Below are 27,487 nucleotides of genomic sequence, written 5' to 3' on the forward strand. Positions count from 1 at the left end.
CCGCGTGGGGAATTGTGGGAGGCGCACGCGCGAGGGTTGGGGTGTGCTGGGGGCCGGCGGCGGTAGGTGGCCTTGGGGGCGGGGTAGGGGGAGGAGAGAAGAGGAGGTGGAGGAGCTGGAGGAGGTTGAGGCTCGCGCAGCTGAAGGTACGCTTGAGGAGCCTGTGCGGGTTTGTGGGACCGCAAGAGGAGGTGTCCCTGGGTGGGCGCGTACGGGCTGGCTGGCGCGCAGGGCGGCCGTAGGTGGTGGTTGGTGGGAGCAGCCAGCGATGAGCCCGGAGACACTTGTACGCGTGCCGGTAGGCGGGCGCGCTGCGCGGCCGGAGTCGGGGACGGTGGGGAAGAGCGGGAAGAGAGAGGAATGGGAGGTGGGGGGGCGCGAGGCGCCCTTCGCTCCCTCCCTCCCGAGGAGCCGCCGCCGCTCTTGCGGCCATTTTGGGTTCGCTTTGCGGAGGGGGAGACGATTCCAGTCTCGGTTGCGGGACCCGCCTCCCCTCAGTTTGCCCCCTTTAGCCCTCCACCTTTCCCTTCTCCTCTCTCGCATTTCCGCCAGTCCGCTCACCCGCCGGCCGCCTCCTGACAAGCGGGAGCAATCCGCCGTGGACCCGGGAGCCTGGCGGCCACCCCCTCTTCCCCACTTCCCTGCACTCTCATCGCCGTCGGCCTGGGCCTCCGACACGGTGAGTAGAACGGTCTGGGCGGGCCTTGGGGCCTAAGCACACTCTCAGCGATGGAATCCTGGGCTTCCTGGGAGCCACTGTCATCTCCCGGACCTGGACCTCCGGGAGAGCCGTGGTGGAGATGGGGGAAGGGCGAGCAGGGAGGGGGTTCCTGAGCCTACCGGGAAGTCCCTCCAGGCGGGGTGAAGGGGTGTCCCTGACAGGCGGACTCCCGGCTCCGGGGAGGGGGCTGGAAAGTAAGCGAGTGGAGGCGGAGTCGCTGTGCCCCTGACGGGGTAGTTTGTGTTTGTAAGGCATGATCGGAGCCTCCCCCGTAGTCCGGTCTGTGTGTGTTTAGTTAAAGGATAAGCGTGTTCGAGGACACGATCTTGAGAGGGGAGTTGACCTGTACGACAAGGTCTGCGGTGTCCCTGCCGCGTGAACGGTACGTGGGAACGACGGGATGATCTCAGTGTTGCGAGTTTAATAAATGTCGCTGGTTAGTTTGTACATGGAAAGAGATGTTTTTGGTCCAGAGGACAGATGGTCTGTTACTGTGTAGCGGCTGTGTTTGAGTGTGTGTGCGAGGATGGAAAGTGTTTCCGGAAGAGTTTGCCTTTATTTGTGTAAGTGTAGTGGCGTTCCCCTATAAATTAGCTCATTTCTCGAATAAATGTTGGGAGATTCCTTGCAAGTTGATATGTGTGTGTATTTTAGGCATTGGGAGCCCCTAGTTACTTGTGGGGAAAGAGCGGTAATGGCAGTGTTCTATACAGCATGTGTCTGTGGGGTCAGGGAGGGAAGAAACTTGGCATAGCCAGTAGTGGGCGTAAGAATAGTTTGTGTCCACCGCGCGTGGTGGCTCTCACCTAATCCCAGCGCTTTGGGAGGCTGGGGGGATGGAGGGGATTTCGTGAACCCAGGAGTTACGGACTAACCTGGGCAACATAGTGAAACCTTGGTTCTACAGAAAAATTAAAAAATTAATAGGCCATGGTGGTGCATATCTGTAGTCCCAGCTCCTTGGGAGGCTGAGACAGGATGATCGCTTGAGCCCAGGAGGCAGAGGTTGCAGTGAGTTGATACCGCGCCACTGCACTCCAGCCTGGTGACAGAGTAAGACTCTGTCTAAAAAAAAAAAAAAGTTTTTAAAGAGGGGAATAATGATAGGCGATAGATAGAGGAAGTAGCCAGGGACCGGATAACATAGGAACTTGAAGACTTGACTAAATATCTAGTTTTGTATTTTAGGTTTTATAGGAAGCAGAGAAGTGACTTGATCTAATATATACACTTTGAAAGACAAGAGTGATGCAATCACATTGACCAGTTAAGACGCTATTGTGATAGTTGAGGCACGAGCTGATTGGAGGGTTGAACCTAGAGTGTACCAGTAGGTGGATTTAGGATACATTTTGAAGGTCGCAGGGTTAATAACTTGGTTATGGTTTGGATGTGGGATCAGAATAAAAGAGGAGTCCTGGATGACTTCAGTGATGGCCTGAGCAGTTGGATGCTTTTTTCTTTGATGAGGAACACTGTGGGAGAAGCAAATTGTAGGCAGTACAGAAATTAGGAATATGGTTTGGATATACAGTTGTCCCTTGGTATCTGTGAGGGTTTGGTTCCCCGGAGGATACCAAAATCCATGGATGCTCCAGTCCCTTATATAAGATGTAGACTATTTGCATATAATCTATGCATATGCTTTTGAATACTTAAACATTTTTTTTTTTTTTTTAAGACAGGGTCTTGCTCTGTCATCCAGGCTGGAGTGCAGTGGCGTGGTCATAGCTCACTGCAACCTCAAACACCTGAGGTAAAGCTGTTTTCCCACTTAGCCTCCTGAGTAGATGGGTACAGATTCACAACACCATATTCAGCCAATTTTTCTTTGATTTTGAAGACATGGAGTCTCACTTTGTTGCCCAGGCTGGTCTTGAACTCCCTCTTTGTATACATTTTTTAAAACATTTTTCCTGAGATGGAATCTTGCTCTGTTGCCCTAGCTGGAGTGCAGTGGTGCAATCTCAACTCCCTGCAATCTCCGCCTCTTTGGTTCAAGTGATTCTCAGGTGTCAGCCTCCCAAGTAGCTGAGAGTACAGGCCTGTTCCATCATGCTTGTCAAATTTTTGTTTTGTTTTGTTTTTTTAGGTGGAATTTCGCTCTTGTCGCTCAGACTAGAGTACAGTGGTGTGATTTCTGCTCACTGCAACCTCCGCCTCCCGGGTTCAAGTGATTCTCCTGCCTCAGCCTCCTGAGTAGCTGGGATTACAGGCATGTGCTCCCATGCCCAGTTAATTTTTGTATTTTTAATAGAGATGGGTTTTCATCATGTTGGCCAGGCAGGTCTCGAACTCCTGACCTCAGGTGATCCACCCGCCTCAGCCTCCTGAGTAGCTGGGACTACAGAAACATACCACCACAACTGGCTAATTTTTTTGTTTGTTGGTTTTTTTAGTAGAGATGAGGTTTCGCTCTGTTGGTCAGGCTGCTCTCAAACGCCTGACCTCTAATGATCGGCCTCCCAAAGTGCTGGGATTACAGGTGATTACAGGTGTGACTCACCACACCTGGCCTGTTGGATATTTTTTATGTTGGGAAAAATTTATCCAGAATGCCAGGACTAAAAGGATCTTTTGATAATTTTAGGTCTAATACCATCCTGGCCAAAAACCTTTAACATGTTCTAACTAGTCAAGATCTAGAGACAAACATAAAATGGTTGTTGAACAAATATATTTTTATCTTCTAAATAAAATAGCTTTGTGTGTCAGAGATCAGAACACTCATTTTACTTGCTACCAAGAACCAGAATGCTGAGTGGCTAGAATGGTCGTTACCTTCCTAGATACCCATTGTAGAGGAACACATAGGTAAAACAAATGAATAAAAGTTTAAAAAATGAGATAAAGATTTGAAGCTCTTTACCCATTAACATGATAATCATTTCAGCTTTGATAATTTATAGAACGAGAATGAGAACTCAGAACAAAGATCTCTGAGGAAATTTAAAAAGAGATCAAGCTGCCTCCTAATTTTTCATTTAGTCTGTCGTTGGGCATTGTCAAACTATATTTAGAGATTCTGGTCTTCATCTGGAAACGTAATGAGTCGTGTAATATCTTGAACACATGTATAAGATCTTGCTGGGTGTGGTGGGTCACGTCTGTAATCCCAGCACTTTGGGAGTTTAAGGTGGGAGGATCGTTGGAGCCCAGGAGTTTAAGACCAGCCTGGGCAACATAGCAAGTCCCTATCTCTATTTAAAAAAAAAAAAAAAAAAAAAAAAATCCTAAATGTAGAACTTTAAATTTATCCTCATATGTTCCATCCAGTTGATTTGAGAAAATATAATTTTGAATTTTCCATCAATTGGATTTGCTCCCTTTCAGCTTTACATCATTTACAGATTTGTTAAGTATGTTCTCTGGGTCTCCTAAGTCCCTGACAGAGTTCTTGAATAGTTCAGGTCCAAAGACAGGGACCTGTGAAACATTGTTGGAAGCTCGTCTCTCTCTCTCTCTTTTTTTTTTCCTTTTTTGGAGACAGTGCCTTGCTCTGTCACCCAAGCTGAAATGATGCAGTGACACAGTCTCGGCTCACTGTAACTTCTGCCTCTTGGACCCAAGAGATTGTCTCACCTCAGCCTCTAGAGTATCTGGGACTATAGGTATGTACCACCAAGCCCAGCTAAATTTTTTTGTAGATATGTTGATGTTTTGCCCAGGCTGGGAGACTCGTCTCTTGATTCCATTCAGTACTGTGTGGGTTTGGATAGGCCCTCTAATCGTAAAATCATCTAGCTCATATTTTGTCCTTGTCTTCTTCCTATTAGATTTTAAGCTTCCTGAGAATAGAACTAACTCTCTCTCTCACTCTGTTTCTCTGTTTCTTTCTCTGTCAATCTCTGTCTCTCTCTCTCTCTCTCTCTCTCTCTCTCTCTTCTCTCATATATCCCAAGCGTCTAAAATGGATTGAAGCATAGTTAGTATAGTTAGTGCTCAAATAAATGTTTTTGATTGAATGAATTAAGAATAGCTGGGTGTGGTGGCTCATGCCTGTAACCCCATCACTTTTGGAAGCCAAGGCAGGTGGATCATTGGAGCTCAGGAGTTCAAGACCAACTTGGGCAACATGGGGAAAGACGTGGCTCTACAAACTATAGAAGAAGAATTAGCCAGGTGTGGTAGCGTACCCCTATGGTTCCAGCTACTTGGAGGGCTGAAGTGGGAGTATCACTTGAGCCTGGGAGGCAGAGATTGCAGTGAGCTGAGATCAAAGCCACTTGCCCTCCACCTCAGGTAGCAGAGTGAGACCCTGTCTCAAAAATAAAAAGGATAGATTCGAAGAATTTGTCAGATGCCTTGTTGAAAGTATCATGCATTATATTCATGGAATTCTTGATTATTGTAAAATGAATCTAATTTATACTGACAACATACTGTTTGGCTTTTTTGCAGAAAAGGAAGCAAATGAGCTGATGGAAGATCTGTTTGACATTGTGAGTAATGAAGCTCAAGTGGGAACATGGGATTGTAAGTTGGTTCTCCAACAAAATGTGTCCTTTGATCTCTGTGAGGCTCCCTCTAGAAGAGGAGAGTCTGACCAGACCAATTCTCCTTCTAGTCTACCTGGGAAAGACTATAACAATAAGGGAAATTTGCTGCCTAATAGACTCTTGATTATCCACGTGCAGGTTATTAGTAAAATTTTCCTTGAAGCTTTTTTTTTTTTTTTTTTTTTTGAGGCATAGTCTCACTCTGTCACCCAGGCTCTGGAGAGTACAGTGGTGAAATGTCAGCTCACAGCAGCCTCAACCTCCTGGGCTCAGGTGATCTTCCCATCTAAGCCTTCTGAGTAGCTGGGACTACAAGCCAGGGCAATTCTTTTATGTTTTGTAGAGACAGGGTCTCATCATATTCTGGAACTCATGGGCTCAAGTCTTCCTGCCTCAACCTCCCAAAGTGCTGGGATTATAGGTGTGAGCCAGCACATCTGGCCCCTTAAAACTTTTTTTTTTTTTTTTTTTTTTTTTTGAGACGGAGTTTCGCTCTTGTTACCCAGGCTGGAGTGCAATGGCACGATCTGGGCTCACCGCAACCTCCGTCTCCTGGATTTAGGCAATTCTCCTGCCTCAGCCTCCCAAGTAGCTGGGATTACAGTCACGCGCCACCATGCCCAGCTAATTTTTTGTATTTTTAGTAGAGATGGGATTTCACTATGTTGACCAGGATGGTCTCGATCTCTTGACCTCGTGATCCACCCGCCTTGGCCTCCCAAAGTGCTGGGATTACAGGCGTGAGCCACTGCGCCTGGCGGCCCCTTAAAACTTTTGATAGCTTCCCCTACTATCATTTGGTGTGTCCTTAAAGATTACCAACTAGTTTTAAACTGTTTTGCATACAAGTAATTAACTTTGCCATAAATTGGTCTCAAAAGATATTTCTGTTTAAGAGATTGATCATTTTGAGTTACCCATGCTCTGTCCTTATTGTTACAAGTTGACTGGTTGAGCGGCTTCTTTCCTAGCATTATAGCCATCCCAAGTGTGGGGTTATGGGAATCCTGAGGTGAAAAACGTTCTGACATAGGCTCTTTCTGGGTCCCAACATTGTTAAAGTTTTCTTTATAGTTTTTACCTCTTTCTTCCCAATACTGGAGCATCATTCAGAGGCCCATTCCCTAGGAAAACTCTCCTTTTCCTTTGCCCACATTCCAAGATGAAATGGGATTCTCCAACATGGAAGATGATGGCCCAGAAGAGGAGGGACGTGTGGCTGAGCCTCGACCTAACTTTAACACTTCTGAAGCTCTACGGTAGGCTAGTTGAAGACCTTGAGATTTGGAATAGAGGAAATATTTATTTCTGAAAAGATTTTCAGAAGTTGCAATTAACAATTTTTCGCCCCCAACCAGCTTCTGTTACTGATGTAAGGATGCAGAGCCCTGTCAGGAGTTAGGTGCCAAGTGAAAAGTCTCCTTGTTAGGGGGCAGTGCAGCTGTAGGCCAAGCTGTATCTGTTTGGGAAGGGAGGAAAAACAGTAGCTGGCATCCATATCTGCTTCTCCAGGTGAGTGGTGCTGGAGAGGAATGTAGGACTTTATGTGGCCAGCCACACAAACTACCCAGTATTGTAATATCCAGTCTGTCTCTTTTGTTCTTTTTATGTGCCATTAAGATCTGCTAAATCTGACTGAAAATTTCTTAGTCACCTAGGCGTTAGTGGATCAAACCCTGAAGCACCTGCAGTAAGGAGTCTGAAACGTTTGTGCTGACCTTTTTGCATGAAGTTGGCACTTGTGTTACAGCATCCAGAAAGCAGAGGCTTTAATTTTTTTCCCATTTTGTGGTGGTCTTGCATCTGCACTTTATTCTATTGTTACCCACTGTGAGTAGCAGCATATAATCATTAGGTAGATGGCTAGAGGTCACAATGTACCGTAAGTGGAACAAAGCAAGGGAAACAGACCTTCTCATTAGTCCTGTGTTTGAACTTAACAACATTACTAAGTAGAGAGCTTGGGATCCATCTGAAACCTAGGCCTTTAGGGAGCTTCTAATTTAGCGAAAAAGATATGCCAACCAATGTCTGAAAACTAGAAATTACCAGTCATTCTCCATTACAACAAATATCACAATACAACTACACCAAAAATCTCAAGACTTTTAAGTCAGTATTTGACTTAGTTATTTATTTATTTATTTTTTTTGAGACGGAGTTTCGCTCTTGTTACCCAGACTGGAGTGCAATGGTGCGATCTCGGCTCACTGCAACCTCCGCCTCCTGGGTTCAGGCAGTTCTCCTGCCTCAGCCTCCTGAGTAGCTGGGATTACAGGCACGTGCCACCATGCCCAGCTAATTTTTTTGTATTTTTAGTAGAGACGGGGTTTCACCATGTTGACCAGGATGGTCTCGATCTCTCGACCTCGTGATCCACCCGCCTCGGCCTCCCAAAGTGCTGGGATTACAGGCTTGAGCCAGCGAGCCCGGCCGACTTAGTTATTTTAAGTTACAGTTCATAGAACAAAATTCTGGTATAGCAGAATGGAACCATTCGTCCTGGGAACATATAATGGGATTTGATCAATATGCATTTTGGTTTCACTGCTCAGCTCTTTATAACTTCTTAAAATTTGGAAAGTATAGAGCTAATTTAAAATTCTTATTAGAGTTCAGTTACCCTCTGTTATTCAGTGGAATATAGTCATATATCATCTCACGGTGATACACTCTGTGAAATGTATCATTAAACAATTTCATCGTTGTGTAAACATCATAGAATGCACTTACATAAACCTAAATGGTTTAGCCTGCTGTATACCTATTGCTTCCAGACTACAAACCTGTACAGCATGGTACTGTACTGTACTGAATACTGTAAGCAGTTGTAACAATGGTAAGTACATATGTATGTAAACACAGGAAAGATAGTAATCTTATGGAACCACCTGGGTATATGTGGTTCATTATTGACTGAAACATCATGTGGTACATGACTGTACTTGGGCAGCTGCTGCTTTTCTTTGTGCTGCAAATACAAACCTGTTTTAATCTTCGACTAAGTAAAAATCCTGGATTCTGTAAGGCCATAGATAGTAAAAACATCTTTTGTTTTGTTTTGTTTTTGTTTTGAGACAGAGTCTTGCTCTGTTGCCCAGGCTAGAGTACAGTGGCACAGTCTCTGCTTACTGTCACCTCTGCCTCCTACTTCTAGTGATTCTCCTGCTTCAGCCTTCTGAGTAGCTGGGACTACAAGTGCGTGCCACCACGCCTGGCTAATTTTTGTATTTTTAGTAGAGACAGGGTTCCACAGTGTTAGCCTGGATGATCTCTATCTCCTGACTTAGTGGCCCACCTGCCTGGGCCTCCCAAAGTGCTGGGATTACAGGCATGAGCCACCGCGCCCAGCCCATAAAAACATCTTGGCTGGGCGTGGTGGTTCACGCCTGTAATCCCAGCACTTTGGAGGCCAAGGCGGGTGGATCACCCGAGATCGGGAGTTCAAGACCAGCCTGACCAACATGATGAAACCCCGTCTTAAAAAAAAAATAAAATCTTAAAACACAATAAGAAAGAGAGAGAGGAAGAAGAAAACACAGTGAAAACAAAAACCCTGGGAAGGTAAGTTATCTGTGCTTCTCTTACCAGTTATCTAAATAATACTTATTAAAACTAAGTGTAGACTATGTTTCCATTATCTACTTTTTTATGCTTCTGGTCTTCTGTTCCTTCAGTGGTAGTAGTGCAGATGTTCAGGTTTGCAGTTCTCAGAAAATACTGTGTAGACAGTCCCACAGTCTTTAGGTTTTTACTCTGTGCTGCCCAAACCCACAGTAAATACTATAAAAGAAAATGTAATCTTGGGCGGGGCGCGGTGGCTCAAGCCTGTAATCCCAGCACTTTGGGAGGCCGAGGCGGGTGGATCACAAGGTCGAGAGATCGAGACCATCCTGGTCAACATGGTGAAACCCCGTCTCTACTAAAAATACAAAAAAATTAGCTGGGCATGGTGGCACGTGCCTGTAATCCCAGCTACTCAGGAGGCTGAGGCAGGAGAATTGCCTGAGCCCAGGAGGCGGAGGTTGCGGTGAGCCGAGATCGCGCCATTGCACTCCAGCCTGGGTAACAAGAGCGAAACTCCGTCTCAAAAAAAAAAAAAAAAAAAAAAAAGAAAATGTAATCTTTATCTGCAGCAACTGTTGAAAAAAGTTATCATTTAACTATTGCTGTAAAATAGGGAGTTCCTTGAAATAGGGTAACTTGCTTGTTTTAGCTACTTCAGCAGATCTTATTTTGATTGCATAGGGTATCAGCATGTGCTTAATCACTTAGGTGTCGTCTTCTCCCTTTACTTCAGAACAGACAGACTAGGTATTTGAACTTTTGCTTCAGCCCTGCAGTCTTTCCAAAGGGTAGGGGTGGGAAGTTAGGGTTAGGAACCTTGCAAGAGGAATTTAAGGGGTTAAAAGAAGATAGCCTTCATGGAGAGCAGTAGGGTAATATTTGAACTAACTTCTTGCTTCTGTTCATTTAAACTATCACGTACTTTAGTTATTTTGGTATATCCTTTCCCTGTTTCACATTAGAAGGTCTTTGACTTGTTAAGAAAGCAAGGCAGCGTACCCTGAGTGAATAGGATATTGGGACAAGCTGGACCTGAAATGGAAGTAACAAGTAAATGAGAGAAGAAACGAGAATGATGAGTTCCCACCAGCTCATTGGCTGCTTTCTTATCGAGATATTTCTTTGTTCATAGATTTTTGTTTAATTTTTTCTTCATTTGTATATTATTTGGAAGAGGAATTGTAGAGGAATGGGATGCGGTATAATACGGAATCATCATATTTGATGCATGCTAACTACTTTGGGAAAAGATTTGGATAAGACTGGAAGTTTGACTGTTGGCTAAAGTGAAATGGGGGGATTAGCAGAAAGTGAAAATTGTTCAGGCTCTTTGCTCATCATTGGAAAGAATTGGATGTGTTGTGGACCTACGAAAACAACTCATTCAGTCATCTCCCTGTTTGGGAATAGGTTTGAGAAACCACTGGCCAGCCTGCTAAATGAACAACATCAAACAGTGAAGGAGCTATTTGAACAGCTGAAGATGAAGAAATCTTCAGCAAAAGAGCAGCCGGAGGTAGAGAAGGTTAAACTCCAGTGTAAGGAAGTTTATCAGACTCTGATTCTGGACCCAGCACAGAGGAAGAGACTCCAGCAGCAGATGCAGCAGGTGATACTTTTCTTGGTCATGTTAATGTTGGATTATACCACAGTCTAACTCTGAGGCTTTGGTACAATCCAAAATTAGCAGCTTCGTAAAAGTCAGAAATAGTTACCTTACTACCTGTTAAAACCATGGTATCTACATCAGTTATGGCTCAGGGAAGACAGCACATAAGGACCCTTATGGTATTCGGAATTACAGATTTCAAAGGGTCCTTAGTAATCTGTTTTGAAATTTAACAACCTTCACTGTGAGTAGTTGTTTTTCCTTTTTTTAATCTCATTTCTCTGGTTTGAGGTTAAACTTCCTCTGGTTCTGTCATTTTGTTCAAGGGAACATGACTGAGAAATACATGCCAAGATCCTGTGTTCTCATATTCTTTCCAGAAAGCAAAATAGGTGTGATAAAGTTGCAAATATCTTGGTTAATGTCTCTCTGGGAGCTGGGTGCGGTGGCTCACACCTGTCGTCCAAGCATTTTTAGAGGCTGAGGTGGGAGGATTACTTGAGCTGGGAAGTTCAAGAACAGCCTGGGCAACGTAGTGAGACCCCATCTCTACAAAGAAATTAAAATAAGCTGGGTGCGGTGGCTCACGCCTGTAATCCCAGCACTTTGAGAGCCCAAGGTGGGTGACCAGCCTGGCCAACATGGTGAAACCCTGTCTCTGCTAAAATTATAAAAAATTAGCTGGGCATGGTGGAGGACACCTGTAATCCCAGCTACTCAGAAGGCTGAGGCAAGAGAATCACTTGAACCTGGGAGGCAGGGGTTGCAGTGAGCTGAGATCACGCCACACTGCCCTCCAGCCCAGACGACAATGCGAGAGTCCATCTCAATAAAAAAAAGTAATAATAAAATGAATAAATAAGCCAGGCAATGCTGTTATGCACCTGTGGTCCCAGCTACTTGGGAGGCTGAGGTGGGAGGATTGGTTGAGCACAGGAGGTTGAGAGAGCATTGAGTCATCATGGCACCACTGCACTCCAAGCTGCATGACAGCATGACCCTATCTCCAGGGAAGGAAAAAATCTCCCTGGGTTCCTGAAATCGCAATGTTGTAACATGTCACTGCATTATTTTCTTTCTCTCCCCAGCATGTTCAGCTCTTGACCCAAATCCACCTTCTTGCCACCTGCGACCCCAGTCTCAATCCGGAGGCCAGTACCACCAGGATATTTCTTGTAAGGTTCCAAATATCCCTAATTCTAAAGACTAGAATATGAAATTAGCCTGGCAGGTTATTTCTCACAGTTATTTTTCTCTCTTGGGTATTTTTTCATTGCTGTGCCTACTTTCTGTTAGGGCTTCCTATGTTTGCTGAGTGAACATGAGCCACTGATTCACATGAAAGGACAAAGTGTATTCAGTTTTTTCTTTTCTTTTTCTTTTTTTTTTGAGACAGAGTCTCACTCTGTCGCCCAGATTGGAGTGCAATGGCATGATCTCGGCTCACTGCAACCTCTGCCTCCTGAGTTCAAGTAATTCTCCTGCTTCAGCCTCCTGAGTAGCTGGAATTACAGGCACCCACCACCATGCCCCAGCTAATTTTTGTATTTTTAGTAGAGAGAGGGTTTCACCAGGTTGGCCAGGCTTGTCTCGAACTCCTGACCTCAGGTGATCCACCCGCCTCAGCCTCCCAAAGTGCTGGGATTACAGGCATGAGCCATTGCGCCCAGCCCCTTTTCTTTTTTTTGAGACAGGATCTTGCTCTTTCACCCGGGATAGAGTGCGGTGGCACGATCGCAGTTCACTGCAACCTCTGCCTCCCGGGTTCAAGTGATTCTCCTGCCTCAGGCACCTAAGAAGCTAGGACTACAGGTGGACACCACCACACCTGGGTAATTTTTTTATATTTTTAGTAGAGACAGGGTTTCACCATGTTGGCCAAGCTGGTCTCAAACTCCTGACCTCGGGCCGGGCGCGGTGGCTCAAGCCTGTAATCCCAGCACTTTGGGAGGCCGAGGCGGGTGGATGACGAGGTCGAGAGATCAAGACCATCCTGGTCAACATGGTGAAACCCCATCTCTACCAAAAATACAAAAAACTAGGTGGGCCTGGTGGTGCGTGCCTGTAATCCCAGCTACTCAGGAGACTGAGGCAGGAGAATTGCCTGAGCCCGGGAGGCGGAGGTTGCAGTGAGCCAAGATCGCGCCATTGCACTCCAGCCTGGGTAACAAGAGCGAAACTCCGTCTCAAAAAAAAAAAAAAAAAAAAAAAAAAACTCCTGACCTCAAGTGATATGCCCACCTCAGTCTCCCAAAGTACTGGGATTACAGCTGTGAGCCACTGTGTCTGGCCTGTCCTTCTGATATTTTTATTGGGTCCTCATCTTTAGATCCACCCGGACTTCTTAGGTTTTTGGTACCGCTATTCATTTTATAAATGTTCAGGGTGGGCATGGTGGCTCATGCCTGTAATTCCAGCACTTTGGGAGGCTGGGGTGGTAGGATCACTTGAGCCCAGGGGTTCAAGAACAGCCTGGGCAACATAGTAAGACCCAGACTGTATTCTTTGTTTAAAAGAATTTTAAATAAAATGTAAATAATACATATAGATGTTGAATTCATTATCCATTTAGTAAGCACAATATTAGTGTGTGATGTGTAGAGCTAGTTTTGCTCATGACATTTTGAGGTATTTTGGAGGAAGAGCTTTTAAATTTGAAATTTAGGGCCGGGCGCAGTGTAATCCCAGGTTGCGGTGAGCCGAGATCTTGCCATTGCACTCCAGCCTGGGTAACAAGAGCGAAACTCCGTCTCAAAAAAAAAAAAGAAATTTAGGCAGCTGTGGTGGCTCATGCCTATAGTCCCCGCACTTTGGTAGGTCAAGGTGGGAAGATTGCTTGAGCCCAGGAATTCGAGACCAGCCTGGTCAACATAGTAAGACCCCATCTCTACCAAAAAAATTTAAAAAAAAAAAATTTACTTGGGGATTGTGCCAAGTCCCTGAGTCCCTGTAGTCCCAGCAACTTGGGAGGCTGAGGTAGGAGGATAACTTGAGCCTGGGACGTTGAGGCTGCAGTGAGCTATGATTATACCACTATGCTTCACGCCAGCCTGAATGACAGTGAGAGCCTGTGTCACAAAAACAAAAACAAATTTTAACTTATAAAAATTGCTCTGAACTTTTGGGCAGATAATGATAATTAAACATTCTCAGCTTCTTCATTCTCTTTGGAGTTTGAAGAGTATATTTGCTTGCATTCTAAAATTTCCTTGGTGATCAACAGGATGTCTTCACCTCTTACTGTTTTCAGAGGATGATGAGGAGGAGTACTTTCTTATAGGCATTATTTTGAGATCAAAAGACAAAACAATTTTAAAAGTTATAGTCCTGGCTGGGGGCAGTGGCTCATGCCTGTAATCTCAGCACTGTGAGAAGCCGAAGCAGGCCACTTGTGAGCCCAGGAGTTCAAGATCAGCCTGGCCAACATGGCAAAACCCCATCTCTACAAAAAATACAAAAATTAGCTAGGTATGGAAGTGCATGCCTGTAGTCCCAGATTCTTGGGAGGCAGAAGTGGGAGGATGGCTTGAGCCTGGGAAGAGGAGGTTGCAGTGAGCTGAGATCGTGCCACTGCACTCCTGCCTGAGCAGCAGAGTGAAACTCTGTCTCAAAATAAATTAATTAATAGTCCTCATTCTTGAGACTCATAATTCTAGCTCGGGAGCTAGACCACATACTCCTTAGTGAGAAACACCGAGTTTAAAAATAAAACAAGAATATAATCCCTGAATATCTGAGAACTCAAAGAGGAGTCTTAATGGAGTAATATTTATTGTTTTACTCTATAGTAGGAAGGTCAGCTTCTTGTTTCAGTTTGGGTTTTATTGTTTTTTGTTTGTTTGTTTGTTTGTTTGTTTGAGACAGAGTCTTGCTCTGTCACTTAGGCTGGAGTACAATGGTGCAGTCTCAGTTCACTGCAACCTCTGCCTCCTGGATTCAAGCAATTCTTCTGCCTCAGCTTCCCGAGTAGCTGGGATTACAGCTGTGTGCCACCACACCTGGCTAATTTTTGTAGTTTTAGTAGAGACAGGGTTTCACCATGTTGGCCAGGCTGGTCTTGAACTCTTTTTTTTTTTTTTTTTTGAGACGGAGTTTCGCTCTTGTTACCCAGGCTGGAGTGCAACAGCACGATCTTGGCTCACCGCAACCTCCGCCTCCTGGGTTCAGGCAATTCTCCTGCCTCAGCCTCCTGAGTAGCTGGGATTACAGGCATGCGCCACCATGCCCAGCTAAGGTCTTGAACTCTTGACCTCATGATCCACCTGACTCAGCCTCCCAAAGTGCTGGGATTACAGGCCTCTCAGCCTCCACACCCAGCCTCTTGTTTAGATTCTAAAGGCTGCTGGTATTGTCTGGAATTGTCTTAGATCTTCTTTTTGTGTCCTGTTTTCCCAGAAAGAGCTGGGAACCTTTGCTCAAAGCTCCATCACCCTTCACCATCAGTACAACCCCAAGTTTCAGACCCTGTTCCAACCCTGTAACTTGATGGGCGCTATGCAGCTTATCGAAGACTTCAACACACATGTCAGCATTGACTGCAGCCCTCATAAAACTGTCAAGAAGACTGGTAGGAGACAGATGTGTCAGCTTTAAGATTTTACTTGCGGTGAGAGGTGGTGGGAATCTTATCCCATAGATAACTTCCTAGGATACTTACCTAAGAATGGAGGACACAGGACATTTGTAATTTCTTTCTTTGCTCTTTTATCCTGCCTTTGTACTCATTATGAGTTCTAGAATTACAAGATAATCTCTGGGCCTGGGTAAGGCATGGAGGCAGTGGACAGGATAGGAATATGGGAGGTAGAGATCTGAGGCTCGGTGCTAAGAATTGGAATTCAGCGATATGATGGGTAAGTATTAAGAGGCAAATGAAGACAAACTGGTGCCTGGTTAAGATGAAAGTCAGGTGATAAAATTTGGTCTTGTTTAGTTTTACTGTCTTCATTAAGATTAACTAATTTTATTTACCCTACTGACTATAGTGTAAGTGATATCTCCATTCTGAATGCAATGTTGATTTTGGAGGTAGGCACAAGTTAGAGATTGTACATTTGCCATGTTCAATATTTTAAAGAAATTTACAGGTTTAGATTCTACCTCGGATTGAGTTAGTTTTTTTTTTGTTTTGTTTTTTGTTTTGTTTTGTTTTTTTTGAGACAGAGTTTCGCTCTTGTTACCCAGGCTGGAGTGCAATGGCGCGATCTCGGCTCACCGCAACCTCCGCCTCCTGGGTTCAGGCAATTCTCCTGCCTCAGCTTCCTGAGCAGCCGGGATTACAGGCACGCACCACCATGCCCAGCTCATTTTTTGTATTTTTAGTAGAGACGGGGTTTCACCATGCTGACCAGGATGGTCTCGATCTCTCGACCTCGTGATCCACCCACCTCGGCCTCCCAAAGTGCTGGGATTACAGGCTTGAGCCACCGCGCCCGGCCTAGGTGCTTTTTAAGTGTTTGTTTTACTTAGTGAATAAAGTGTTCCATATAAAAAAGAATAAGAGAGTCAGCCAGGCGCAGTGGCTGAGGCCTGTAATCCCAGCTCTTTGGGAGATGAGGCGGGCGGATCTCGAGGTCAAGTGATCAAGACCATCCTGGCCAACATGGTCAGACTCTGTCTCTACTAAAAATACAAAAAATTAGCTGGGTGTAGTGGCTCATGCCTGTAGCCCCAGCTATTCAGAAGGCTGAGACAGGCCGGGCGCAATGGCTCACGCCTATAATCCCAGCACTTTGGGAGGCCGAGACGGGTGGATCACGAGGTCAAGAGATCGAGACCATCCTGGTCAACATGGTGAAACCCCGTCTTTACTAAAAATACAAAAATTAGCTGGGCATAGTGGCGCATGCCTGTAGTCCCAGCTACTCGGGAGGCTGAGGCAGGAGAATTGCTTGAACCCAGGAGGCGGACATTTTGGTGAGCCGAGATGGTGCCATTGCACTCCAGCCTGGGTAACAAAAGCGAAACTCCGTCTCCAAAAAAAAAAAAGAAGGCTGAGACAGGAGAACCACTTGAACCTGGGAGGCAGCAGTTACCGTGAGCTGAGATCACGCCACCTGCACTCCAGCCTGGTGACAGAACAAGATTCCATCTCAAAAAAAAAAAGAATAAGAGAGTCAACTAGTATTGCCATTGAATGGGACTCCCTTTGGACATAATGTTAGCTTAAGAAAGGCTGTGGAGGCCGGGCGCGGTGGCTCAAGCCTGTAATCCCAGCACTTTGGGAGGCCGAGGCGGGTGGATCACAAGGTCAAGAGATCGAAACCATCCTGGTCAACATGGTGAAACCCTGTCTCTACTAAAAATACAAAAAATTAGCTGGGCATGGTGGCACATGCCTGTAATCCCAGCTACTCAGGAGGCTGAGGCAGGAGAATTGCCTGAACCCAGGAGGAGGAGGTTGCAGTGAGCCGAGAGCATGCCATTGCACTCCAGCCTGGGTAACAAAAGTGAAACTCCATCTCAAAAAAAAAAAAAAAGGCTGTGGAAACTACTTTTTGAGGATGTTGGGCAGGTGGGAGGCAATCAAGTTAGATAAGGACAGCTCTACCTAAATGCAAAAATGCATTTACAGGCTTTTATGAAGCCCTCTTTTGCCCTAGAAACTGATTTATCAGAGATTTATTTTCTTATAGCCAATGAATTTCCCTGTTTGCCAGAGCAAGTGGCTTGGATCCTGGCCACAAGCAAGGTTTTCATGTATCCAGAATTACTTCCAGTGTGTTCCCTGAAGGCAAAGAATCTCCAGGGTAAGATCCTCTTCACCAAGGCTGAGGACAAGTAAGTGTTTACTCTGGGGGATCAAAACAGCAGAATATCCCAAGGAGAAGACATAGTTCCTTTGAGGAGTTTAGGGAAAGTAAGACTTGTGTAATAAGACACACACAAAAGACAAAAGGAAAAGCAGTATAGATGAGCAGAGTTCTCTAGGACGTACTCGTTCTAGCAGTGCCAAATACTGCTTTTTTGGGAGATGTCATACACATTTCTAAAAAATTTTATACAGGGCATGATGGCTCACGCCTGTAATCCCAACACTTTGAAAGGCCAAGGCAGAAGGTTCGCTTTATTTTATATTATTATTTATTTATAGACAGGATCTTATTCTGTTACCTAGGCTGGAGTGCAATGGTGTGGTCACAGCTCACTGCAGCCTTGAGCTCCTGGGATCAAGCGATCCTCCCCCTGTCAGCCTCCATGGAGTAGCTGGGACCACAGGCATGTGCCACCATACATGGCTAATTTTTTTTGTATAGGTGAGGGTCTCTCTATGTTGCCCAGGCTGCTCTCGAACTCCTGACCTCAAATGATCCACCCACCCTGGCCTCCCAAAGTGCTGGGATTACAGGCATGAGCCACCGCACCCAGCCGGATTATGAACATTTTTATGGCCCTTTGTGTGAATTGCCGCACTGTTATCAGCAAATATATGTATTTGTAACCATGATTATATATGTTATGCCAGAGGGTAGTATTGGTGCCAGTTTAATTTGTCTGATAGGGTACCTAGTATTCATTTTATGGTTGTTTTATTAGAATCATTTTCCTTCCTTTGTATTCTCTTTGAACTTCCTTTGTATTGTTAGTATATAGCTCATCATGATCTAATATTTATTAATGATTTATGCCTAGTCTTGCTCCCACTTAATTGTGAACTATTTGATTCTTATTCTGATTCATAATGCGTAATCAGTCAGTATTCACTAAATATATGAAATTTTCTACTGAGTAGTCACCAGCTTCTACCAGAATTAGATGTAGAAAAAGTAGATTTTCAGCTGGGTGCAGTGGCTCGCTCTTGTAATCCCAGCACTTTAGGAGTCCGAGCTGGGTGGATCACAAGGTCAGGAGTTCAAGACCAGCCTGGCCAACATGGTGAAACCCCGTCTCTACTAAAAATACAAAAATTAGCTGGACATGGTGGCGCGTGCCTGTAGTCCCAGCTACTCGGGAGGCTGAGGCAGGAGAATTGCCTGAACCCAGGAGGCAGAGGTTGCGGTGAGCCGAGATCGTGCCATTGCACTCCAGCCTGGACAACAGAGCAAGACCCTGTCTGAAAAAAATGAAAAGGTAGATTGGGCCACGTGCCATGGCTCATGCCTGTAATCCCAGCACTTTGGGAGGCTAAGACTGGACAGTCACTTCAGCCTAGGAAGTAAAGGTTGCAGTGAGCTGCAGTTGTGCCACTGGACTCCAGCCTGGGTGACAGAGTGAGACCTTGTCCCAAGAAAAAAAAAAAATAGGAAAATAGATTGTAAAATATGTTAGCCAGGGAGATCTTTTAGAACGAAAGACTGTGAAGTGAGATTTAGTGTCATTGCTCTTTTCTCAGTTTGTTAGCTTTAGGACTGAAGCATTTTGAAGGGACCGAGTTTCCTAATCCTCTGATCAGCACATACCTTCTAACCTGCAAGACTGCCCGACAACTGACGGTGAGAATCAAGAACCTCAACCTGAACAGAGCTCCGGACAACATCATTAAAGTGAGTGTTTTCTTCATGTGCCGTCCAGGCACCTCACCAATATGTACCCATTCTTTTCTCTTGTTATTCTCAAAGAAAAGACAGACATTCTTTTATCTAAAGCTAATTTCTCCCACTTCTACAATACATTCCCCTGTTGCCTTTTCAGGGACATTGATTCATTCATTATGCTCCTCTGGAGTATCTTCATCCACCTAAAAGATTTCACAAATACATGTTCCCTGTAATAATTCTCTTTCTTGAACTTTGTAGAAATAATATGCAGTATTCCACATATATGCTTTGGTTTTTTGTTTTGCTTTGCTTTTTGGTCAGATGGACTCTCGTACTGTCATCCAGGTTGGGATGCAGTAGTACAGTAGTGCAGTGGTACAGTCTCGGCTCACTGCAGCTTCCACCTCCCAGGTTCAAGTGATTATCCTGCCTCAGCCTCCCAAGTAGCTGAGATTACAGGGTGCCACCACCACACTCAGCTAATTTTTTGTGTTTTTAGTAGATACCGGGTTTCATCATGTTGGCCAGGCTGGTCTTGAACTTCTGACCTCAAGTGATCCACAGGCATAAGCCACGGTGCCCGGCCTATATACTTTTTCTCAACTCTTGTTTGTTTGTTTGTTGAGACAGAGTTTCGCCCTTGTCATCCAGGCTGGAGTAGAATAGCACGATCTCGACTCACTGCAACCTCTGCCTCCTGGATTCAGGCAATTCTCCTGCTTCAGCCTCCCGAGTAGCTAGGATTATAGGCCCCTGCCACCATGCCCAGCTCATTTGTGTATTTTATTGGAAACAGGGTTTCGCCATGTTGGCCAGGCTGGTCTTGAACTGCTGACCTGAGGTGATCCCCCCCACTTTGGCCTCCCAACGTGCTGGGATTACAGGCATGAGCCACCGCCCCTAGCCTTTTTTAGAGACAGGTTCTCGCTCTGTCATCCTGGCTGGAGTGCGTTGGCACAATGAGGTCACTGCAGCCTTAAACTCCTGTGTGATCCTTCCATTTCAGCCTTCCAAGTAGCTTGAACTATAGGTGCATGCCACCAAGGCTAGCTAATTATTTTATTTTATGTGAAAACAGGGTGTCATTTTGTTGCCCAGGCTGGTCTTGAAGTCCTGACCTCAAGCAGTCCTCCTGCCTCAGCTTTGCCTCCCAAAGTGTTGGGATTACAGGCGTGAGCTGCAGTGCCCAGCCTTTGGTTTGGTTTTGTTTTCGTATTTTTCTTGAGACAAGGTCTTACCCAGGCTGGAGTACAGTGGTACAGTTAATAGCTCACTGCAGCCTTGAACTCATAGGCTCAAGCATTCTTTCGACGTCAGCCTCCTAAGGAAATGGGATTATATGTATGAGCCACTGTGCTTGGTAATTTTTTTTTTTTTTTTTTTTTTTTTTGAGACAGTCTTACTCTGTCGCCCAGGCTGGAGTGCAGTGGCACAATTTCAGCTCACTGCAACCCCTGCCTACCAAGTTCAAGTGATTCTCATTCCTCAGTCTCCTGAGCAGCTGGGACTACAGGCATGCGCTACCACTCTTAGCTAATTTTTATATTTTTAGTAGAAAGGGGATTTCGCCATGTTGGCCAGGCTGATCCTCAGGTGATCTGCCCGCCTCTGCCTCCCAAAATGTTGGGATTACAGGTGTGAGCCACTGTAACTGGCAAAAAAAAAAATTCTTTTTAGTGATGGGTGTCCCTATGTTGCCCAGGCTGGTCTTGAATTTTGGGCCTTAGGCAATTCTCCTGTCTCAGCCTCTAAATGCTACTTCCTGGTATATTGGATTTAGGCCTTATTTATTAACCATAAACCACAGAAGCTGAGGATTTACCCCTCTCCTCACTTTCTTATTCCCGCCACAAACATGCCCATTTTCTGCTCTCCAAATTCCTCACTAGTAATTCTGGTACAATTTTGGTTAGATTGTATTCAAGGTTTACACTGTAAGATTTTAAGGACTATATAAATGCTCTTCACAGCTCAACTATATTACTGTGATTACCTTGCCTTTCCTGCTGAGCATTTTGTTTCCCAGATCATCATCTTTCAGTGTGTTCAGGAATTCTAGATATTCTGTCACTTTTATCTAGAGGAAATTGCTCCCTGAGCCCTCTGACACTATTCCACTCTAAGCGTGTTGCTCTCCAGGCTTGCTGCACTGATGTCTTCTTGAGCTGTTTCTTCATCATCATCCTGAGAATTCCTTTTGCTTCTTACTGTGTTGGATCCTCTTATTTCCTGAATTCCACGTCTTTGCTTTGTATTAATTCTTCTTCTTCTTTTTTTTTTTTTTGAGATGGAGTTTTACTCTTGTTGCCCAGGCTGGAATGTAGTAGTGTGATCTCAGCTAACTGCAACCTCCATCTCGCAAATTCAAGCGATTCTCCTGCCTCACCCTCCTGAGTAGCTGGGATTACAGGCGCACCGGCCATCACACCTAATTTTTGTATTTGTAGTAGAGAAGGGGTTTCACCATGTTGGTCAGGCTGGTATTGAACTCCTGACCTCAGGCGATTCACTTGCCTCAGCCTCCTAAAGGGCTGGGATTATAGGCGTGAGCCACCCTGCCTGGCCCCATTCCAGTAGCATTCCGAGAGAGACTGCTCGGGAAGGGAATTGTCACATTTAAACCATCTCGATTCCTGGTCTTTTGATTGTGTCAATGTCAGTTTCCTGGTTTGTTTGTTACAGTTTTTTTGTTTGTTTTTTGAGACAGAGTCTCACTGTGCTCACTGCAGCATCTGCCTCCTAGGTTCATGTGATTCTCCTGCCTCAGCCTCCTGAGTAGCTGGGATTACAGGTGTGTGCCACCATACCCAGCCAATTTTTATATTTTTAGTAGAGACAGGGTTTCGCCATGTTGGCTGGGCTGGTCTTGAACTTCTGACCCGAGGTGATCCGTCCACCTTGGCCTTCCAAATACTGGGATGCCCATCTATTTTCCTAGTATTAATATTGTACCATATACCTGGTTTACATATATAACTCTTCTGACCATATAACATAAAAACATTATATTAGGAGAAACTGGTTGAAGAGTACGTGGGACCTCTTGCTGCTATTTTTTTGCAATTTCCTATGACTCTGATTATTTCAAAATAAAAGGAAAAAATAATACTCTCCTCTGTCACTGTATCTAGAATTCTAGGTAGGAAATAATTTTTTTAAGAAGCTTTTAAGTGCCTCACTTCATTTTCTTCTAGCTCTTAGTGTGGTGTTTAGAAATTTTATGCCATTTAACTTATTTTATTTTTTGAGACAGGGTGCCACCCTATTGCCCAGTCTGGAGTGTGCTCAATCATGGCTCACTGCACCACTATGGCCAAGGAATTTTTTTTTTTTTTTTTTTTACTTGGTCTTGCTATGTTGGCCAGGTTGGTCTCAAACTCCTGGCCTCAGGCCTGTCTTGGCCTCCCAAAGTAATGGGATTATAGGCATGAGCCACAGCTCCATTTAACTCTTGAGTCTTTGTGTAACATAAAGTGTTACACAAAGTGCTGGGATTACAGGCATGAGCCACTGTGCCCAGCCCTTTGTATGTTTTTTATTTTTTACCTGCAGCTTTTTGTATAACTTGATGTATGTTTTTTAATGTAGGGTGTCATTATTGGTCTGCTTGACTCTCTCCCACTAGTCTGTAAAGCTCCTTGAGAGCAGGAATTGCTTCCCTTTTGTGTGTGCTTAGCTTTTAGCACAGTGCGTATAACATAGAAAACATTCTGTTTATTTTGGACGAACAGTTACTTGTAAGTGGTTTAAGTTCAGTTCTCATCTTCATTTACTCCTCTTTTTTGAGACGGAGTTTCACTCTGTTGCCCAGGCTAGAGTACAGTGGCATGATCTTGTCTCACTGCAGTCTCTGTGCCCTGCCGGGTTCAACCACTGATTGTTGTGCCTCAGCCTCCCAAGTAGCTGTGATTACAGGCCCCCAGCACCACACCCGTCTGATTTTTGTATTTTTAGTACAAATGGGGTTTCACCTTGTCGGCCAGGCCTGTCTCAAACTCCTGACCTCAAGTGATCTGCCTGCCTCAGCCTCCCAAAGTGTTGGGATTACAGGTGTGAGCCACTCCACCCAGCCTGTTAACTCCTAAAAGTGAACTGTCTCAGTCTTTGTTTTTTCTTCCCTTCTAATGTCCTTTGCACCATGATTTGCTTAAAAGCTTTGATGTTACATAAGCAGAATACGTGTGGGTGAAAAAAAAAGCTTTGATGTGTCCATGGTATAGATTACGATACTGTCTTTACAGCTGTCGAGCAGGAACAAATCTTAAATAAAACTGCTCTATCTGCTTCCTTTTCTCTCTATGACCTAAACTCTCCTGGCAACCAGAATAGAGATCATCAATTAGAAAATAATGAATAATTATAAAATCTTTAGAGATTAGTTTAATTTGAAATGTACAAGTATTCAGCATATACTGTTTATATATGTATATATATGGATGCTTGTGTATGTGGTTTTGTGTGTGAGAGAGAGTGTGTGTGCATATGTGTCTCTCAACCCACCACCCACCCCATTCACTAGCCTGACAGAGGACAGTATTTCTGGAAAGAATGTAGCTCATGCACTTTTTTTTTCATATTAAGTTTTATAAGAAGACCAAACAGCTACCAGTCTTATTAAAATGCTGTGAAGAGATCCAGCCACATCAGTGGAAGCCACCTATAGAGAGAGAAGAACACCGGCTCCCATTCTGGTTAAAGGTACAACCCTCTTCCTCAAAGTCTGTGGGAGGGAAAAGGTCACTGAAGAGAAGAGACTCTAAAGTGTATAATTGGAATGTGGTCTTTGTAGAAATTTGATATGCAGAGTCCCTTCTTGGAAAGATGCCTTGAGACTGTCTCAGATCCCTAAAACCTAGAAAGCCCTATTCTTTTTCCCAGATTCTGACATGTGCTGGATCAGAGTGTTCTTGTTTCCAATAGGCCAGTCTGCCATCCATCCAGGAAGAACTGCGGCACATGGCTGATGGTGCTAGAGAGGTAGGAAATGTGACTGGAACCACGGAGATCGGCTCAGATAGAGGCCTAGAGAAAGACAACTCGGAGTTGGGGAGTGAAACTCGGTACCCACTGCTATTGCCTAAGGGTGTAGTCCTGAAACTGAAGCCAGTTGCCAACCGTTTCCCCAGGAAGGCTTGGAGGCAGAGGCGTTCATCAGTCCTGAAGCCCCTCCTTATCCAGCCCAGCCCCTCTCTCCAGCCTAGCTTCAACCCTGGGAAAACACCAGCCCGATCAACTCATTCAGAAGCCCCTCCAAGCAACGTGGTGGTCCGAATTCCTCACCTGATCCAGCCAGCCACTGTCTTACAGACAGTTCCAGGCGTCCCTCCACTGGGGGCGAGTGGAGGTGATGGTTTTGAGTGTCCTGCAGCACTGCCTGCTCTGCCCCCTGAGGCCAGGACCAGCTTCCCTCTGTCTGAGTCCCAGACGTTGCTCTCTTCTGCCCCTGTGCCCAAGGTCATGCTGCCCTCTCTTGCCCCTTCTAAGTTTCGAAAGCCATACGTGAGACGGAGACCCTCAAAAAGAAGGGGAGCCAAGGCCTCTCCCTGTATGAAACCTGCCCCTGTTATCCATCCTGCACCTGTTATCTTCACTGTTCCTGCTACCACTGTGAAGATTGTGAGCCTTGGCAGCGGCTGTAACATGATCCAGCCTGTCAATGCAGCTGTGGCCCAGAGTCCCCAGACTATTCCCATCACCACCCTCTTGGTTAACCCTACTTCGTTCCCCTGTCCATTGAACCAGCCGCTTGTGGCCTCGTCTGTCTCACCCTTAATTGTTTCTGGCAATTCTGTGAATCTTCCTATACCATCCGCCTCTGAAGATAAGGCCCAAGTGAATGTGGACATTGCTTGTGCTGTGGCTGATGGGAAAAATGCCTTTCAGGGCCTAGAACCCAAATTCGAGCCGCAGGAACTATCCCCTCTCTGTGCTGCAGTTTCCCCCAAAGTGGAACATAGTTCAAGGCTTCCAACTACAGATACAGAGTGCCAAGAAGGATTGTCAGAGAACAGTGCCTATCGCTGGACTGTTGTGAAAACAGAGGAGGGAAGACACACTCTGGAGCCACTGCCTCAGGGCATCCAGGAGTCTCTAAACAACTCTGCCCCTGGGGTTTCAGAGGAAATTGTCAAGATGGAAGCTGAAGATGCTTGAGAGGAAATCATTGGCTTTCCTTGAGGCAGGATAACAGGGTCTGGAGACTGGGAGCCTTTACTTCAGCCTCTGATTGGTCGCACATAAGCTGTAACCAATAGGAAACCTCTAAAGCGTACTTAAACCCCAGAAGATTTTGCAACCCAGGTTCCTGAGCAGCTTGCTGTAATCCTGTTCCCTCTCTGGAGTATACTTTTGCTTCAATAAATCTGTGCTTTTATTGCTTCATTTTTTTTTTTTCATTGATTTGTGCAATTTGTTTAATTCTTCATTCAACATTCCAAGAACCTGGACAACTTGTAGTCAAGACTCTCCACCAGTAACATATTTTTGTGAAGCAGCCTGGAGGTAAGTTCAGATTTGGGGATTTATTTTTCTTTTCTTTTTCCCTTTTTCTTTTCCTCTCTTACCATGCTTCCATTTTTGGGCATGGGCTGGAGCTCTCTGTGCAAGGCTCCCTCCCCTCCATACAGGACAGCCCTTTCCCCTCCCTCTCTCTCATTCCCTTTTCCAACTCAAAACTCTCAGTGGACAGTGTCTAAGCATGGAGGCAACTGCCGGTCTCGCTGGGACCGCTTTCCGGTGAGACTGAAGGGTATCTGTGTGGAAGTACCTCACCACTGTCGGTTTGTGTGAGGAACCTGGGTTCTTTTTTTTGTTTTTTTGTTTTTTTGTTTTTTTGAGCCTTTCAGCAACTGTTTTCTAATAGCTCTTTAGTAATTGAGGGCAACTGGACAGGGCCACTCTCCAGTGTTACCTGAAGGCCAAGAAGTGAATGGGGATAACTTCCCTGCCCAGAAGGGAGAAGGACTCTTTTTCTGTCTTTCCTGGTTATACTCTCTGATTTCTCCATGTGACACCATTGGCAGCAGTAGCTTATTCAGGGCGAACTGACACTGATTCAGGTTTTTTTGTTTTTGTTTTTGTTTTTGAGATAGAGTCTCACCCTGTGGCCCAGACTGCAGTACAATGGCATGATCTTGACTCACTGCAACCTCTGCCTCCTGGGTTCAAGCGATTCTTCTGCCTCAGCCTCCCTAGTAGCTGGGATTACAGGTGTGCACCACTACACCTAGCTAATTTTTTGTATCTTTAGTAGAGATGAGGTTTCACCATGTTGGCCAGGCTGGTCTTGAACTCCTGATCTCGTGATCCACCCACCTCAGCCTCCCAAAGTGCTGGGATTACAGACATGAGCCACCATGCCTGGCCTTTCAGGCCTCTTGAATCATCTTTGGGAATTGAGCAAAGGACTGTACTAGGCCCCTAACAGGACCCTGCTGTCAGTAGAACGGTACCAGTCACAACCCCTGGCACTTGAGAATTGACTGTCTCTTCCCCCACGGAGGAGGTCAGTCAAAACTCTAGCCATGCAAAAGGAGAAATGAGATGAGGACTGATAGGGCCCAGGGCCTTCCTCACCACCCCTGCCCAGGTAAGTCATTCATTACTATTGAGGAACCCTGGGTAACGATGTGATGGGCACCCAGATTTGGTTTCTTCTTTATACAGTGGCAAATTACTCTGCCCTTACTGCTTATGCAGGAAAACTTTCCTCCCTGCCCACAAGGGTTATGGAATTGGAAGGAAAGCCACAAGCAAGATTCTTTACTCTTGTCAATTTGAGAAACAAATCTTACAGCAAGAATTTCTAGTAGTAGCAAGCTGCCAGTAACAGGGACACTGGTACGATTTAGGCACCGCCCAGCACAATTGCTAATAGTCAATAATGCAGACAGTGTCCCAGACCTCATTAATAAATAGGTCAATATGCTGGCATGGTATACCGGGAAACTGGGTAGGGCTAAAGTAGCTGGACAGTGTTCCTCAGGGCTTTCAGGATAGCCCTCTTTCCCCCCCCCCCCCCCAAGCCTTAGAGAGGGATCTAAGGAATCTACAATTGGACAGTGGAGTGTACTCCAGTATGTAGATGACCTTCTTGTGTGTAGCCCAACCCAGGGGGCATATGACTAAAATAAGAGCCTTAAATTTCCTGGCAGATGGGATATAAAGTGTCCAAAAGGAAGGCTTGGATTGCCCACCAATGTGTTCAATACTTAGGGTATATCTTAACACCCAGAGTCCAGCAAATATCCCCAGAACGAGTGCAAGCCATATATGGTTTGGAGCTGCCCCGACACCAGGCAATACCTTCATTGTTTTCTGGGGATGGCTGGTTTTTACAGAATATGAGTACCAAATGTTGGACTCAGCAAAACTCAGCAACAAGGGGGCCAGAAAATGAGCCAATTGAATGGACTCCAGAAATGAGAGAACCTTCTGTCAAGTTAAAACAGGCTGTCAGGCTCCCACTCTTGGCATCCTAGACCTCACTAAACCCTTCTTGTATGTAGCAGAAAGGAAAGGCATAGCTGTGGGAGTGCTAGCCACCTGCTTGTCAAAGAAATTGGACGGAATGGCCTCAGGGTGGCCAAGCTGCTTGCAGTCAGTGGCAGCCACT

General features: G+C 45.3%; 1 protein-coding gene across 1 annotated transcript; it reads left to right on the forward strand.

Moving 5' to 3' along the window:
- The first annotated feature begins 25 nt into the window (after window positions 1-25).
- On the forward strand, window positions 26-25,254 carry YY1AP1 (YY1 associated protein 1). Its single transcript, XM_074389881.1, has 12 exons — window positions 26-146; window positions 553-679; window positions 2,403-2,477; window positions 5,123-5,163; window positions 6,383-6,479; window positions 10,198-10,396; window positions 11,485-11,571; window positions 14,792-14,963; window positions 17,032-17,176; window positions 18,729-18,879; window positions 23,455-23,571; window positions 23,794-25,254. The coding sequence occupies exons 5-12, from the start codon at window positions 6,388-6,390 to the stop codon at window positions 25,024-25,026; spliced, it is 2,196 nt and encodes a 731-aa protein (XP_074245982.1). The 5' UTR covers window positions 26-146; window positions 553-679; window positions 2,403-2,477; window positions 5,123-5,163; window positions 6,383-6,387; the 3' UTR covers window positions 25,027-25,254.
- The last annotated feature ends 2,233 nt before the right edge of the window (window positions 25,255-27,487 follow it).

Source organism: Saimiri boliviensis, chromosome 19, assembly GCF_048565385.1.
Source record: "Saimiri boliviensis isolate mSaiBol1 chromosome 19, mSaiBol1.pri, whole genome shotgun sequence".
NCBI classification, from domain to species: domain Eukaryota; kingdom Metazoa; phylum Chordata; class Mammalia; order Primates; family Cebidae; genus Saimiri; species Saimiri boliviensis.